The sequence below is a fragment of the Lissotriton helveticus genome, chromosome 5_1, assembly GCF_964261635.1.
Source record: "Lissotriton helveticus chromosome 5_1, aLisHel1.1, whole genome shotgun sequence".
NCBI lineage: Eukaryota > Metazoa > Chordata > Amphibia > Caudata > Salamandridae > Lissotriton > Lissotriton helveticus.
In genome coordinates, this window is record NC_136065.1 from 1,388,271,084 (window position 1) to 1,388,287,245 (window position 16,162).

Here is a 16,162-nt window from a genome sequence, read left to right on the forward strand (position 1 = left end):
TCAGTATTATTGTCTTATAGAAGGATACTACAAATACAAAGAGTTTTAAAACAAAAGTTTGATTATCCCTTTTAAACACGGTGTACAAAGGATAACGTTTGTAAGTGCAGCTATAGGATTGGCATGGTTTGGTTGTATACTCTAATGTGACTGCTGCCTGTTTTTGCAGAAGCCTTATGACTTTGAAATATAATTGTGTGTTTTGTTCAATATGTTGTAAACTCAAAATGAATCAGTTTACCTATCCATCAAAATCTTTCTTCAGCGTTGGGTGTCTTCTGTAATTCCTAATCAAACCTTTCCGTCCTGGTGTGTTCCATACCATACTGTTCATGCTGTATATGAAAATTTAAATTGTCAGGTGATGGGGAAGCAATACACGTGGAAGCAGAATACTGTGTAAGGCAATTCAGAGATGAAGGTTTCACATAGTGTTTAAATATCATCCCTCTGTCGCTAGAGGATTTTCTAACCCTTTTGAGTTTTTTTAAAGATACTAATACTGGAGAAACGTAATTCAATTCTAGGTAAATACTACTTTTTATCTTTCTGTATGGTTGGCAAAGGTTTGTGCATAATTTTTATATACTGTGGATTAGGTTATATGCAAGGGATTTTAATGTCCCCATATGTTTGTGTAAAGGGGAAGTCTGTGTGGGTTGGTGCACATGTGTAATCTTTGTAAACTTTTGCGTGTATGGCTGTTGAGTCATCAACCTCTTTATTTGAGGTGAATATATAGTGCCAATTACAAAGTAAGAATACAACGGTAATCGATGAAAGCAAATCACATGGGGACACCAAACATTGTAGAGGGCGAAATGGAGAACAAAGCAATTTTACAATTGAAACTTTTCTGGTTGCTTAGATAGCAAGTTTTGGAAAATCTAATATCATGAATTAAAATATCAATTGCACAGCTTTCCATGGTGAATTTTTGACCAACTGTGAAAGGCATGGTTGTTAGATCCAGAAAAGACCCTGAAGTTTAATCCCTTTGCCTGTCTGTGTAGGCCAGCCTCCGGTTTTTGCCTATGTTCCGTCTTTTTATTTAAGGATGTCTGTCTATGGTTGTATGTGGTATCCCCGATGCGTGGTTCCTTTATTTCTGTGCAGGTGTGAGCTCGGGGTGAATTCTGGTTGCCTAGTAAATGGTTTTTGTAATTGTACAGGTTTTATATGTTTAGGTTCCAGATTACCTGGAATTCATTTCACGGCCAATGGATTTTGCAACTATGAGGCAGAAAGTGGAGTTGCATCTCTATCAAAACCTGGACGACTTTGAGGAGGATTTTAACCTTTTGGTTACCAACTGCATGAGGTATAACTCAAAAGACACTGTTTTCCACCGGGCTGCTCTGAGAATGAGAGATGTGGGAGGAGCAATTCTTCGGCATACACGGCGGCAGGCTGAAAACATAGGCTATGAAACAGAACTGGGAATCCATCTTCCGGAGTCACCGAAAAATGAAGATTACTACAAATTCTCATGGGAAGATGGTGAATTTAAATCTCTAATTTGCCTCACCTTTATAGATTCATTCTGAAACCTTCCCATCCTAACGTTTCATTTTTTGTTTTTTTCCCTATCGTCTTGCAGTGGACAACATTCTTATGCCTGAGAACCGGGCTCACCTATCATTGGAGGCTCAGTTAAAAGAGCTTCTGGAGAAACTGGATCTTGTGAGTAGTATGCGATCCAGTGGAGCCAGAACCCGGCGTATGCGATTATTGCGGCGTGAGATCAACTCTCTACGACTAAAGACATCGCAGCAGCAAAGCCGGACACAACCCAGTGGAGAATCACCAATGTGCCTTGAGAGAGGCACTCAGGATGAAGAAAGAAATGTGACTGTAGAACGTGATGGAGAAGCTGATAAAGGTGAGGTGCTGTAATGAAGAAAGAGTTGTTTAAGTAAGATAATAAATGGGACACAATTTATTATTACCGGTTGTAAAAATGTGAACTGTTTCTTTTTTACATTTAGGATTGCAATTCAGTATGATGAATAGAAATTGATTAAGGTTAGAGCATGGACTTCCTGATCAGTTTGTTCCCAGTGTTAAATATGGAGTGGAAGTTGGAGTTGTCTTGTATATGCATCCTGACAATTTCGGTAGCTACTGGGTAGTGTATGAGAAACAAATAAATAACAACTTTACGTTTCAAAGATTTCATTTGGTTTTTTAAGGTTTAAAGCTCCCATCCTTTTACACCCCATGAGCCAAGCTGTTTCAGTACAAAGTGTACATTAGAAATGTAACTACTCGTTATCTGATTAGTGGCAGCTTCTTTAATCTTGAGTTTCACTCATGTCTTGTAAATAGACTATCGTGGAGGTTTGCTGGTAATCCCACCCCAGCTAAATACTTCAGAATGGAATTACAGATAATGGTTTTACCAAACTTAGGTGCACAAAACCCAATCACAGTTCCACCTGCCAAAATAAGATCAAATATATGATGAGTAACAAGCCAGTCATTGAGGAAAACATGCAGAAACGGGTGCAGTAATGTCACACCCCACATTCTAGACCAAACAACTTGGCATGTTAACAGTGGGACAATAGTGCACTGAAATAGTGATTTTAATGTGGATTTACCTACCCACTATTAACCAGGAAACTTGTTAGTGGGCACTAACAGTCTAAACAGTGGCAGTAATCAAATTCTCCTTGGGTGTGTCTAGTCTGTTAGATTTATTGTTGTAAACAATAAATGAACTCCATGCTGTAGAGAGCTTGACAAACTGTTTCTATGTAGATATGGTTATTAATGTAGCTCATGCCTAGCTAGAAGCAACAAATAAGTGAATTATTTACTGGTCATAATTGTTCGAAGTCTAGAATACCTTATATCATTCATTAAAATAGGTCTAGAATTCCACTTGTTTGTAATAGTCTGTTTCTCAACAAGACATAATTCGCTAATGAGACTGCATCTTTGATTTTAGGGGGTAGGTTATATGCCTACAGTTCACCGAATAAAATAATTAGGTGATCTACTGAGAGTGTCACCTGTAATATACTCTAAGTTCACTGCTGACTAGCTCATCTATTTATAACTCTTTCAAAAAATTCCAGATACTAGAATACCATAACCAAATATGAAGTGTCGTCTTTTGATCACGTCCTTTTTGTGTTTCTCCACGGGCCTTGCTTTCACTGTGCAGATTCTTGAAGTCCTGTAGAACCCATGCGTGAGAGTAAAAAGCACTGATGCTAAAAGAATTTTTGTTGTAAAATATACAAGATTTATTGTAAGCCTCCCTTCTGGGTTACAGTCTAAAAAAGATATCAAACAGAATATAAAATACCATCTGTGATGGCAGCATACTTAAAAAAATCAACAAATAAACAGTCAAAGTGTTGTATACAAGGTCGACGCGGCGTTTCGGTGTTACTCAAACTTGACACCTTCTTCAGGACAAAAACATTTGACTTCGTATCTATAAACAAATAACATTATTTTAACATCATTGCATACTCTGTTTGTTAACATTGTCTACATGCCCTCTTCTAACACAACATATAGTCTGATTCATTCATAGTTATATTAATCCCAACTTTCTGCCTTATCCCTGTCCTCGACTAGTTGGTTAAGTCTCACTTGACATCCGGTTATCCCCATTGGAAGTCCTGTCTAATTCATTTGAGTATACACGGTAAGTCATATATACCTGTGTCTTGCGTATGAGAAGCTTTTCAATTGCTATCTCGCTTGATGACTATCAATCACCTGGATATTTCAGTAGTCTTACATATAATACAGCAAGTCTGTAGATGATACAAAAACAACAATGCTCTTCCTTAATTTTCTTATTAGTATTTAACATGCCGCAAAACTGGGGCAGTGGCTGTATTATTTACCTTGACATTGAGACCCAGAGTTATCTATTGACACGGAGGAACCACCGTTGTTGATAGAAGGTGCTCCTTTGTAGATAATTTAATTTATCGTGCCCTGAATATAAAAAGATCACGTGTCATGGGTATATTATTCATTATGGTGTGCCTTTCTCAAAGATATGACGGGAAATACCTATTTCGTTACTCACCAGTTTGATGTGGGTATGGACTCTGGCTGTGGTTGTGTTAATTATCCACACCTTTCCAGATCCTTTTGTATAGTCAGGTAGTGTTATATCTATGAATAAAAGTATATACAAGGTTGTAATTCTCAATTTTCTAATCTACATCGATTTCTGATCTTATCATTTATATTAGATATATATAGCTGCTTTGTAAGAAAGATTCCTGACTGCTTAAATTAATTTGGGGCACCCAATTTTAACTTGTGGATGATATAGGCAATACTATGAGAAATCATTAAGGGGATGCCTAGTCATTTTTATTTTATTTTCTAAATTGCACATACAGCACTTTATGTAAACCCCATTTTGCTCACTCTCATCTTTGCGATGTAGTTACAAAGGGATAGTAGCTATGTCTATAACTGGCTGAATACTATTTCGGATTGCAGAGTCTAGCCTTATTCTATTCTGGAGGTAGTCACCCCGGAGCACGTATAACCGCATACCTTAATTTTTCGAATCGGCCTCCCTGTTCCTCCGTGTCGTTCTTCTCCTCTCGATCGGAAGTAAGATACCTAGTGAGCTAGAAGGCGTTTTTATGCTGCTTCTGCCCGTACTGACCCGGAAGTGTTAACGCTGATCTGCGTATTTGGATCTTTAACTACTAACCCATTTTTTAGTTTTAACCCTGTAGTCTGCCTTGTTCTATCCCTTTGGATAACTCACTAAGAGCTGATAAACCGGAACTCTAGAGACCTTTACATAGCTCTTTCTCAGCGATTCCAGTCTGCTACAACGATAACAGGGACTTCCAATTTTGTTTGACAGAATATTCCCCCTCCCTCATAGACATAATAGGGGATCCTCCACATTGTTTGAACTTGAACCCATGCATGACCCATGCATGACTTAATAGGCCTTCTAATAAGGAGAAGAGTTTCTAGCCTTTGATTAGATCATTTGTCTCCCAATTAGACATGAGAGAGCCACTTACAAGGCACCTTTTAAGGATAACCACAGACTATATAATGCTTTTCATACAGTCATTGCTTTTAAATGTATCTTGTGTGGCTGTCTTGAATGCCTGGCATGATTTTATTGAACATACGCTAGACACCCTGGGGCTTCGTACTCTTCCATTGGTTCTATTTGATGGTCATTACAGGTTCCCAGGACCTCCCTTCAACTCAGAACTGCACTCAGAACTATACCTGTGGAAGTTGAACTTGTAGCAATTGGTTATTAGACACCTGGGCTTTCAGCCTTTTATCCCACAATGTTGCTGCATAACAATTAACAATATATGTAGACCAGTGTATTATTTCTAAACACTTCATACTCTTCCCAAAAACTCCTTCAAATCATCAGAGGGCTTACTGTTTTTGGAATCTAGGGAGTACTCTTTCTCCATGCTCCAAAATCATATCTCCATTAGGCTTGGGTGAAGTCTTCACACAATTGAAGAGAGTTTACTAAATAGGAATATATCGTAAACTTCTATTTCACTGCTACTATGTCTTCATTTGTCATGATGATCTTAGTAATCAGTGAGGCATACAGAAAGCTATAACTGTTTTCACATACCCACAGTATTCTTCAAAGTGACTTTGTTGTGACTATTAGGTACCTGTCGGTTGCATGTTTGCGTGTGTAGTTACATTAAAAATGTAGTTGATCGGCTTGATAATACTTGTTGGTGTCTGGGTGCTGATAGAGAGTCCTCTCCTCGCTTTGGGAATCCTCTAGGCATCTTAGGCCTTTGGCAATTCCATATATCGATAGACAATTTTACCGGTATTTGTCTAAGTCCTCCTTTCTCCAGAACCACCATGGGGTGAGCACCAAAAACCTATAAGAAGTATTGCATTATGCTTATCTTCATCAAGTCAGCATAAAAATATTTATCTGGACTTGCATAATATGCTATTCCATTATTGCAAAATATGTACCCATATGTTTTGACCATTTGACGGGTAGGTGAGGATTAAATTCGGAATATGCTTCCTTGACATTCAAGTTAAGTCAAAATAACTTTATTCGGTACCAAGACCATAAACGTTTGATAGACAGACATTACAGTTTAAAAATGTATAAATCCTTATTAATAAAATCAGATAAATAAAAAATAGCACCACCCATAAAATTTCAAAATAATTATAATTACACTGTAAAAGATTTTCCTCATCCTATTCGTTTGCTATTGTTCATAACGCTTTCCAAATGGCCATTGCAACTTTGAAATAATTTGAGACCGCAACACAGATAACAGGAGTAACCAATGATTGCAAATATTGGAACCCATCAACGTATGTACAGGGCCGGATATCCCTTAAAAGTGGTGCTAAAAATGTTCCCCTTGCTTCTTTGTAGAGTGAGCAAAATAACAAAGTGCAGCTTGCTCTGGGTTGCCATATTGTCGGAAGGACCAGGAATGAGTTTGTCGGCCCACCCAGATTGTCTTGGAAACGCCACTAGAAAGTGCAATGTGCCTCAGCGCAATCTGGTTAGAAAGAATTGTGTCTGTACATTAATAGTGAAAGTTCAATAAAATTGCTAATTGGTAGTGAACGTACAAATGGGACCTGTCGCCTCCGATTGCACGTGGCGCGCAGTTGCCCAGAAATGATGCGCCTCTTTTATGATGGCCTTGGCGTTTGTTTGAATACTCGACAGATTGTCAAAGTACTCTCCCAGGCCTATCTCAAATAACCTTTCTCTCACAAATCGAAGCCAGGGTATCGACAGTGCTCTGTCCAAGTTGGTACAATCTTTAATCACCTCCCTAGAGAACAATAAGTCGTCCTCCGACCAGATTTTGGCCCATAAGAGCAAAGGGGCGATGTCAATGCGATTTTCTACATAGCCTTTTTATAAACTTATTTTCCGTAACTTGTAGAGGGCGACTTTTATGGTGCTCCCAAACCCCTGCCCCGTTAGACCTAACAGATAAACATTTTGCTTTATATAAGGTGACCAGCTCAGTCACCCGCTTATGACCTAGCTTGCGGGCAAAGCGGAAAAGCCACTCCACTACCCTGCTTGTCTGCTGATCTCTTGCAGTGGCAAGTGGTTACCACTTCATCTCGTTGTTAAACATGTTCCGTAAATAAGTAACATTTTCCAGCTTCCCAATACTCTTACCCCTTACAATAACATTTCTGTTTTTTGTCCTTTTAGGGCCACACACCATGACATAAGATTTTGTAAAATTAACCTTTAGGTCAAGAGCCAACATAAAATCCGTGAAGACATTCAGTGATTTTTGTAGCTGTGTGCCGTCAAGGCCATGAGCATGGTGTCATCCACATATGAAAGTAGCGGGTGTGATTTTCCCCAGTACTGGGGAAATCAATTTTCTTTCCTAATAAAAATGCCTCTAAACCATTAGTATAACTCAAGAAAAGAAAAGGAGCTAAAATGCACCCCTGCTGCACACCCTCTGTGGAGACAATGGTCCTAGTCTTTTCCCGCTGTGTACCATATCTTGTGGTCACAGTGGTGTTAGCATGAAGTCTTCTCAGAAGGGAAATCAGTGCTTCCTCTATGCTCATTTCCCCCATTAGCGAACAAAATTTCACCCTGTTAATGGTATCAAAAGCACTGGACTAGTCCATGAAGGCCAGGTTGATAGAACCTCTCCTATCCCTCATGTACTTGCCCATGATCAGGGACAAATTGAGGCACTGCTCAGTGGTACCCATCCCCCTCCGGAAACCGTATTGCGTTTTTGAAATGACCCCCTTGGAGCTTGCCTAAGCCTCAAGTCGAGCAAGGACAACCTCCCCCCCCCCCCCCAGCACCTAGACAGTAGCATAGATGAGAGAAATTGGCCTATAAAAGGCGGAGTCTTTCCTATTGCCCTTTTTATACACAGGTATGACAATGGCCTCCTTCAAAGAGGCTGGGTAGGGGGCAATCACAACTGATTTAAAAACATTAGTCAACAGGTGTGCCCAGAGGTTGAGATTCCTTTTAAACAGATCTAGTGGGACCCCATCTGGACCTGGGTCTTTCATACATATTCCTTTTGCTAAGGCTTCTTCAACCTCTGCCACTATGAGAGAGGCACTAAAATGGGAGGCCAAGGTTAAATCCACGGGCAAATCCTCACTACTCCCAGTTAGCTGCAAGCAGTTTGCGTTAACTGTGGCCGAGAAGTGCGATTCCCAGGCATCGCCCAAAATCAATGAACCCATTTTTTTCACCTCCTCCGTAAATTGTGGCTGGTTAATAATATCCCAAAAACTTTTACTGTCTTTAAGGGCACTTGCTTTCTCCAAGTCCTCCCAGGCTAAACGCCTCAATTCCTCTTTTCTTTTGTTAATGTTACTTTATTAATCGTCTAGCACATTTAATTTGGGTCCTTTTACAAGGGCTTGCCTGAAACGCAATTTTTAAATTATTGTGGGCATTAGCGCAATCAGCGTTAAACCACAGTGCCTCTTGAGACTCCTTTAACCTAACATGGCGAGTTAGTCTATTATCTACGTCTGGACAGATCCTTTTAAAATCGCTAACAATCTTGGCTGAGGGAGAACCTTGTTGGAGGCACCACATTATCAGATCATAATTTATTTTGACCGTTTCAGCCTCAAATTGGGTAGGGTTTATCTTGCCCCAATTTAATCTTACCCATTTATTGTGGTTGTAATAAATCAGGCGACCATCGGCCATCCCTGCCTGAGCTGGTATGTTAAGAAAGACAGTGAGTGGGTTGTGGTCACTAGAATAATTGGGTACCACCTTGAAGTCACTGACAAACAATGAGAACTCCCTAGGAAATAAACATAAAATCAATAAAACTTTTCCTGCCACCGCCAACAAAAATGGGATACAGGATTGAAGAGCTGCTAATCAAACTATCTAGGTTGTTCTGAATGATAATAAATGTAACGCCTCGCCCTGCGGTGTATGGATAAAATGCGCCAGAGGGTAGCCCTCTGTAGCCAAGAGGCCACAAACTCGATTATTGCTATGCGCACAAGATGTACAATTAAAGTCCCCCACCCAAAGGATACATAATGACTGCCACTTCCCAGAAGCATTATTCATTTCATTCTGTAAATCTTCTATAACATGACTGCTATTTGAATCAAAAATATTATAGTACCAATTTACCAATAATAACCTGACCTGCGTCAGGTTTGAAATCATAATCAGTTGAAACCAAGGCGAAAACTTACACAGAGGGCTTTTATGGAACCGTATTTGACTGTAATTAGTGTTACAAACCCTCCTTTTGGCCTCCTAGCCGACGAAGAGGTGGCAAGAACAATAAAAGCATGATATCCGTCCAACAAAATGCCCTCTTTAAGCCATGTTTCCTGCAAGCAGATGATGTCAAATCCACAAATATACTTCAACCAAACCTCATCTGATAATGTAGGGCGAATACCTGCAATATTCCAGGAAATTAATTTAAAAGGAAGGGTGAGGTGACCCTCATTAATATCCACTGATGTAGAAGTAATAACGGGAGTATTAACTAGAGCTATCTGGCCTAACCCCTCACCTTCACAGTTATCCTCAGTAATTAGGTTTGGGGGTTGGGAATGGTTTGCAGGGTTGTTCATATTCTCATTTACAGAAGTATAATCATACAAATTTGTGCCAGAGGATTTTGGGAGTTTTATATGGCCTAGTGCATCTTCATGTAACACTTTCCCTGAGTCAGAATACTGGAAACCCCTACTTCTGTTGTCGGCTGGATGTCCAGTTCGTATAGTCAGTCAGTCGATCTCAGTCAAACCTGAGAGGGCATCTAAACTTTTGGGATGGGTGAAGAGTGGCTGAGTGGGGGGGTATGTACTCTGTCTTAGCTGTACAGGCCGCTGACTTATTGAAGAAACCTGGTTGGGGGATAGAAAAAACCCAATGGGCGCACCTTTATCAATTCGCCAGGTGAATCCCTGAGATGTTTTAGAGCAAAATGCACACACCTCGCGTCACTAAAATTTAGCACAACCCACTCCCCTTGTATGCTTTTGGTTGGGCAACCCACCTAACTCACCCGCCTGGCCATGATGATATATCCAAACCAGTTTAAATGAGAGGGAGTTTTCTTGGAACACCAGTGTACTGATTTGTTTATGAGGCTTTGACAGCATTCTTGTTGACCGGGAGATAATAACGGGACCCCCGTCAGAATCAAAGTGTAGGGTGTACTTTCTGGGGGCAGGTTTAATGTTTTTGAGCCCCCATCCACTTGCTGAACCTTGTGGTCGATTGTTTATAATTGTAGCTCCAGGGAGGGGTCTACCTCCGCCCACCGGGTCAGATCTTATTCGGTACGGGGGCCCATGTCCTAAGTTTAGACTATTTCCATTGGCGTTCCCTGGGATGCAAAATCCCTTGGTATCATAGCCGGGGGGCTAATATTTGTGGTATTGGGGATAGGATCTTGGAAGGGGACCATATTACTTGAAGTAGATGTGGCTCTTATGGGGGCCATCCCAGTCGAGGAGACACCAGAAAGAACAACAACCTGCCCTCCAGCTATGCTGCTTAATTGAATTACCCTTTCAGCCTGCTTTTTTATGGCAAATTTTCCGCTAGCTCCTGAAGAACTCGGGTTAGTTGCTCCTCTACACTGACCAATCTAGTTAGAATAGGTGCCAAGTCCTCCTGAACTATTTTACTAAATTTTCCAATTGAGATATCAAGCCCATCCTGTACATAGCTTTTTCCCCCTCCTGTACGAGATTTACACACACTTCCTAGTGTATGCGTTTGTTTAGTTCTCTTAGTCCTTGACGACTGGCCATTTAAATTATGGGCGACCCCTGCCATCTCAGTTTGTTTCCTCTTTCCGCCTGGTGCTGTCTGTGCTCCAGTCAGCTCCACAGTTGAGCAGATGGTAGGCTCAACTTCTTCTTGTGTAGCACACAGCTCACCCTGGCTCAAAACTATAGCAGTGGGCGAGATTGGAGGTTGAGGCCTTTAGTCAGTGACTATTTCAGGGATGTTCCAGCTGGAGATCATGTTAATAAGAACATAGGGAAGTGAATCGGGGCTTGGGGCTAAGGAAAGTCTCCGCTCTGCACGTTCAATTTCTTTGCTAATAGCCCCTACCGCCTTTTGAAGGAAACCATCAAGAGTAGTGTCACAAGTTTTTGGGGCAGGTGTAGGCTTCCGTTTCCTCATAGTTCAAATTACCTTGTGTCTGCTCAAAATAGGGGGAAATGGTATGGTTACCTTATACCGTCACATGGCTTCAGGAGCAGGATATCACCAACACAGGCCTAAAATCAGAGTCGGAATTTAGCAGGGCCAAGAGAATGGGCCCAGCCTCCTCCAGGCTCTGACGGACGCAGATGGGCCCGCCTAGCGCGTCACGCGCCACTGGAGCCCGAGGATGCCTTTATGTGCTTCCAGCGCGTAGGTAAACGCGTTGGGGCCTCCTGGCGCTAAGGATGGTGGGGGATGTGTCCCCCCAGAATAAGGTGCTGGTACTGGCCGGTGGCGGGCTCCCTTGACATTCACTTCAAAGCCTAGGTCTTTATACACCAAGATTATCTTTAATGGTTTAAGGAGAGAAGGTTTCAGATTACACAAGACTGTCTGTAAACATAGAACGTTTAAAAGATTTATTTTCCCAAAGCACACCCGTGTATTGTACTTTGTAAAGGAGTCCACTGCGAGGTAAATAACCCTGAGGAGTGTAGACAACCCTACCTGTTCCCCTTGTGAAGGAGGATATTTTCTGGCAGACAGCCAATCATAGATACTTGGCTGCTGTTCTTGCACAGTTGGTAAAATGCCTCAACATAAGCTCTAGCTCAGATCTCATCCATGATGGACCCAGTCAAATGCATTCTGTGCATTCAGTCAACCAAGCAAAATGGTCTTGTTTTTACATTTCCTCGCCTTCTCTCCTAAATATCTGATCGTACAAGTATTGACACAACCTCGTCTTTTAAACATAAATCTAGCCTTGTCCGGGTCCACTACAATTGCCTTCAGCAGAATACTGTAGATCAATAATGCTCTAATTGAGTGCAGTAGGCCTAGGAAAGGAGTACTCTACCATGGCTTTGTAACTAATGGGATTACAGTTTCTGACTGGATTTCATATACACTACTGTGCAACAAATATAGTTTTGTTGTGCGCTGTGGGGAGGTTAACACAGATCTGTTTCAAACATCTTATAATATGGCGGTACTCCCATTAGAATTTGGGAACTGTTACATTCAGTGATTTGCATTGCATGGACTCCTTAATAACGAACATTTCCTGTAGCACTCTTAATCATCAAACCACTGTGGATAATTACCCTGCTTTACCGGACCAGGGTAATCTGATGTATAAAATATTTATGAAATCCTTCAAGTTCTCCTCCCCTGGATATTGATATCTTTATTAAAATATCTTACTCTTGGGCCAATGTGGTTTCAACCTTTACACCAGGAATCAACTAGCTTTTCTCTTTTTGCCCGACTCATAAAATTCCCATTTCCTCTGAAGAACAGCACAATGTGTGCTGTCCGACCAGGTTACATTTAGATGATGTATTAAGTGTGATCCTTTTAATGCTGATTTGTAAGATGTCATATTGACAGTGTAAGGTTGACGAAAGAAGGTTTGTTTTAGCAGGATATATACTCAATATACAAATTAATGTAGTATGCTGTGCATGTTACTTGTTCTTGAAAGCCTTGTAGACACTTTTTGATGCAATATTGGGAGTTGCTGTGTTTGATAAACAATAGTAGTTTAGTGATGGGCCCACATATAATGAAAACTTTTATGTATCCTGTAAACCATTACATCAGCTGACACCCTATTATTTCCTTGCATTATCTTTTCTAAAATGCTTTCTATTCCCCACTTTAGCTGGCGATACAAAGCCTCCCATGCCTCCAATGCTTGAGCCAACAGGGCCTGCTCCCACTCTGTCAGATGTGGATTCTCATCAAGATCCCCCAACATTAAAACCTATCAGTGAAAGCCGCCCACTAAACCGCTTGCAGAAACGACTTAAGTCAGACAGCCAGCTTTGCAAAAAGAAAACAGTGCAGCGGGGGAGTGCGAATTTTCAACGCCTGCTAAGTGATAACGGCATAAACGGTCTAGCTCTTCAGGCAGAGGATGCATTTTCTGGCTCCCCTTTCTGTGGGGTCGGACGGAGGACGTCTGTCCTTTTTAAAAAAGGCAAAAATGGTGTCAAGCAGCAGAGGAGCTTGGACTGTGCAATAGAAAATGGAGAAGACTTTAGCCAAATGGGACAATTGTCCCCTAGCAGTATGGAGGAAGGTGAGCAGCACTGCCGTAAACATCCTGAGAGCAGGAGCTGTAGCGAGAGTGATGAAGAGACTTCAGCCTTGTTGTCCCCAGACTCTGGTGAGTTTCCTTTGTATTTCTCTTGAAAGTATTGCAGAAGTTTTAGTGGTGGAAGACAATCTGTGGAAATATTCACATGTTTTTCGTCTCGGCTTCTAAACAGCTTTAAAAAAATGTGTATATATAATACACTAACTGGCTGACATTCAAATCTAGCTAGAAACTTTGTATGCCTTTTACCTTTATGAGAATGCTTGATTTAGGCATAATTTCTCTGTCTATGCAGTTTAATTGTTTTCAATGGCATAATGCAGTCCGGCTCATTTACAAATATATTTTTAAAATGTAGATGCACGGTTACTGAGATGCAACCTTTTTGTAAGATTTTATTAGCATTTTCAATTCCTGCATCATAGGATCTTAATTGATAACGGCTGAATAATTGTGCGGTGCATGCTTATACCCTAAAGCAATTTTCCATAGATATGTTGTCCATTAAATATAAACACAGGGTGCTAGTGTCTATATGACGAGCAGCACCCTTTAGGAGCCAATCAGATAATTCTTCTCATTCGCGTAAAGAGACCGCTTGTAATTATGCACTATACAAATGTCACTTAACATTACATAACAGATAACGCATTTCATGCCTGCATTGCAACATCTTAAGTACACAGAGGTTTGAAAGTGCATAATAGCAAAGAAAAAAATATAAACCTGATAGACATTTATTGAAAAAACTGAGAAAAGGGAATCCTGTCCCTTTGAGAGTCCAAGAACTTTCCCTATCCATGATGCATTGTACTGGCAGTTCCATCACAGAGCAAGTTCTTTTTTCTGGCTCGTGTAAATAGGATCTCATGAGACAGAACACACCTCAGATTTTTTGACAGGATTTTCAATTGGCTCTACTATTTTTGTTTCACACAACATCTTTTAAATCCAGCTACAGAGTGAAATTATTTTCTCCTGTATCCGTAATTGCTTTCCATCAGAATTCCTCTTGAAGAAAAAAGGCAGTCTCAAACCCACATGTGTTCTGTGTGGTATTCACACAGTGAGGGAATAAGACTCGGAGGTATGCTCTGAGACATAGGGAAAGGATTAAGCTTCCTCTTATGCTCCCTCTAGAAGTAAGACAGCTACTGATAAGGACTCCTTTTGGAGGAGTTCAAAGGACAGAAGGGCAGAGTGGTAAAAAGTATCACTGACATCACCACTATTGATGTCGCTCAAGACCGACATCAAAGCTAAGGGCATTGATGCTGAACGTATTTGTGTGATCTTCTCAGTCTAAAGTGGGTTCGACCATATCAATACATTGCTGCCATTGAGACTAAAGACAACATTCACACAGAGATTGGACAATGACAAAATATAAGGGATATTGATCAGCTTTGACGGAATCTCTATCCATGTTGAGGAAGACCCAACTGTCATTGTCAACAGTTACATCATCACTGTTGAAGAGGAAACAACCCTTAATGTCAAGGAAGACTTCGTAGCTCTTGACATATTAGAGACAACAGTGAACAGATTTGCCTCATTCACTTTCACTTTCGATGTCAAGAACATCCAGAATGGGAGACATCTCCCTCTCCATCTCTGTCCATGCCAGTGTCAGGCACTCTTTCATTATCATCTGAAATCTCAGTAGCCTCCTTGAAATCTCTACAGTCTCCAAGGGTCACCTCATCAGACCACAAATCTATGGTTCTCTACTTCTTCTCTCTCTCCAACACTAAAGAAAAGAAAACTTTCAGACCATACAGGACACTACACTTCAAGAACATTTTTAACAGTAAGCATTTCAACAACTCGTCAGGCCTTCTCACTTTGGATCCTCATCCTAAACCATTAAGACCTTTGTGACACACTATTCGATTTGGGGACCCACTTCAAGAACCTTTGCAATTCTCGCCACCAAGAATGTCCAAGACCACATTAAGGTCTCTAATGGAAAAAGCTGCGAGATCTCCATCTTTTTCTTCTAGACTAACATCATCGTTAAGGGATATATTGTTTACGCCACAGAAAGAAGAAAACAGATCCCTGACAAGTTCTAGTTCTCTCGTAGGGATTTCCATGTATTGCCATAAGCATACATTAGATATATCTTCTTAAGTGGGTATTTTTCGCCTTTCTTCAGGAAGGCCTGCAAAGACACTTAATAGATAGAGAGACAATAATGCAGCCTAAATAAATAGGCTACACTGGCCGTATCTTCATCTTGAAGTGAAAAAAGGTAACCAGTATACTATATTTTGTGCAATTTTTGTGGTGTTTAACACACAGAAGAATCCCCTTAACTAAACTCCTTTTTTCATGATAGAGATAGAAGAAGAGGACAGAATAGCCCCATAGGCTGCCTTAATATATCTAAAAATTGAAGCTGGGGGAGGAGCTACGCTAGCAACCAAGATGGCCGCTTAGGCTCCCGGCTCCGCCGACCTCCGTATCCTGCCAGAAGATCCTGTCGATAATCCTGATTTAACGCCCGACCCCCGTGTAGATGAACCGCTGCTCACCCCGACGGTGCAATTCCGAAGATTTAATTCGCTTGGGTGACGGAGCTGCTTCGAGAGGACGTTTGCGGCCTAATCCGGCAGGAGAGCCGGGGCCTCGAGGTTTGCTCTGCCCGTGTCGTAGTTGAACAACATTGGCCCTGGGAGCCAGTCAGGGTCCGGTCCACCGTGGTGGGGGTTTTTCCTTCGCCCGATCTCGACGGCGCTCATTTTGCCTGATCAACATTGAGGGAGGAGTGACGTGGCACGACAGTAACCGGGGGTGGAGGTCCCTGACCCACGGACCCGGTGTGACTCGGCCGGGGTTCGGTGGGTCGGGGTCTT

The 16,162-nt window shown here is 41.3% G+C and overlaps 1 protein-coding gene across 2 annotated transcripts in view; it reads left to right on the plus strand.

Moving 5' to 3' along the window:
• Positions 1–16,162, plus strand: part of BRPF3 (bromodomain and PHD finger containing 3) — a 538,751-nt gene that overhangs the window by 375,491 nt on the left and 147,098 nt on the right. For both annotated transcript variants that reach the window (XM_078644347.1, XM_078644348.1), the window contains exons 6-8: positions 1,188–1,500; positions 1,601–1,882; positions 12,867–13,373. In XM_078644347.1, the coding sequence (XP_078500473.1) occupies positions 1,188–1,500; positions 1,601–1,882; positions 12,867–13,373 (1,102 nt within the window). The remainder of the gene's footprint in view (positions 1–1,187; positions 1,501–1,600; positions 1,883–12,866; positions 13,374–16,162) is intronic.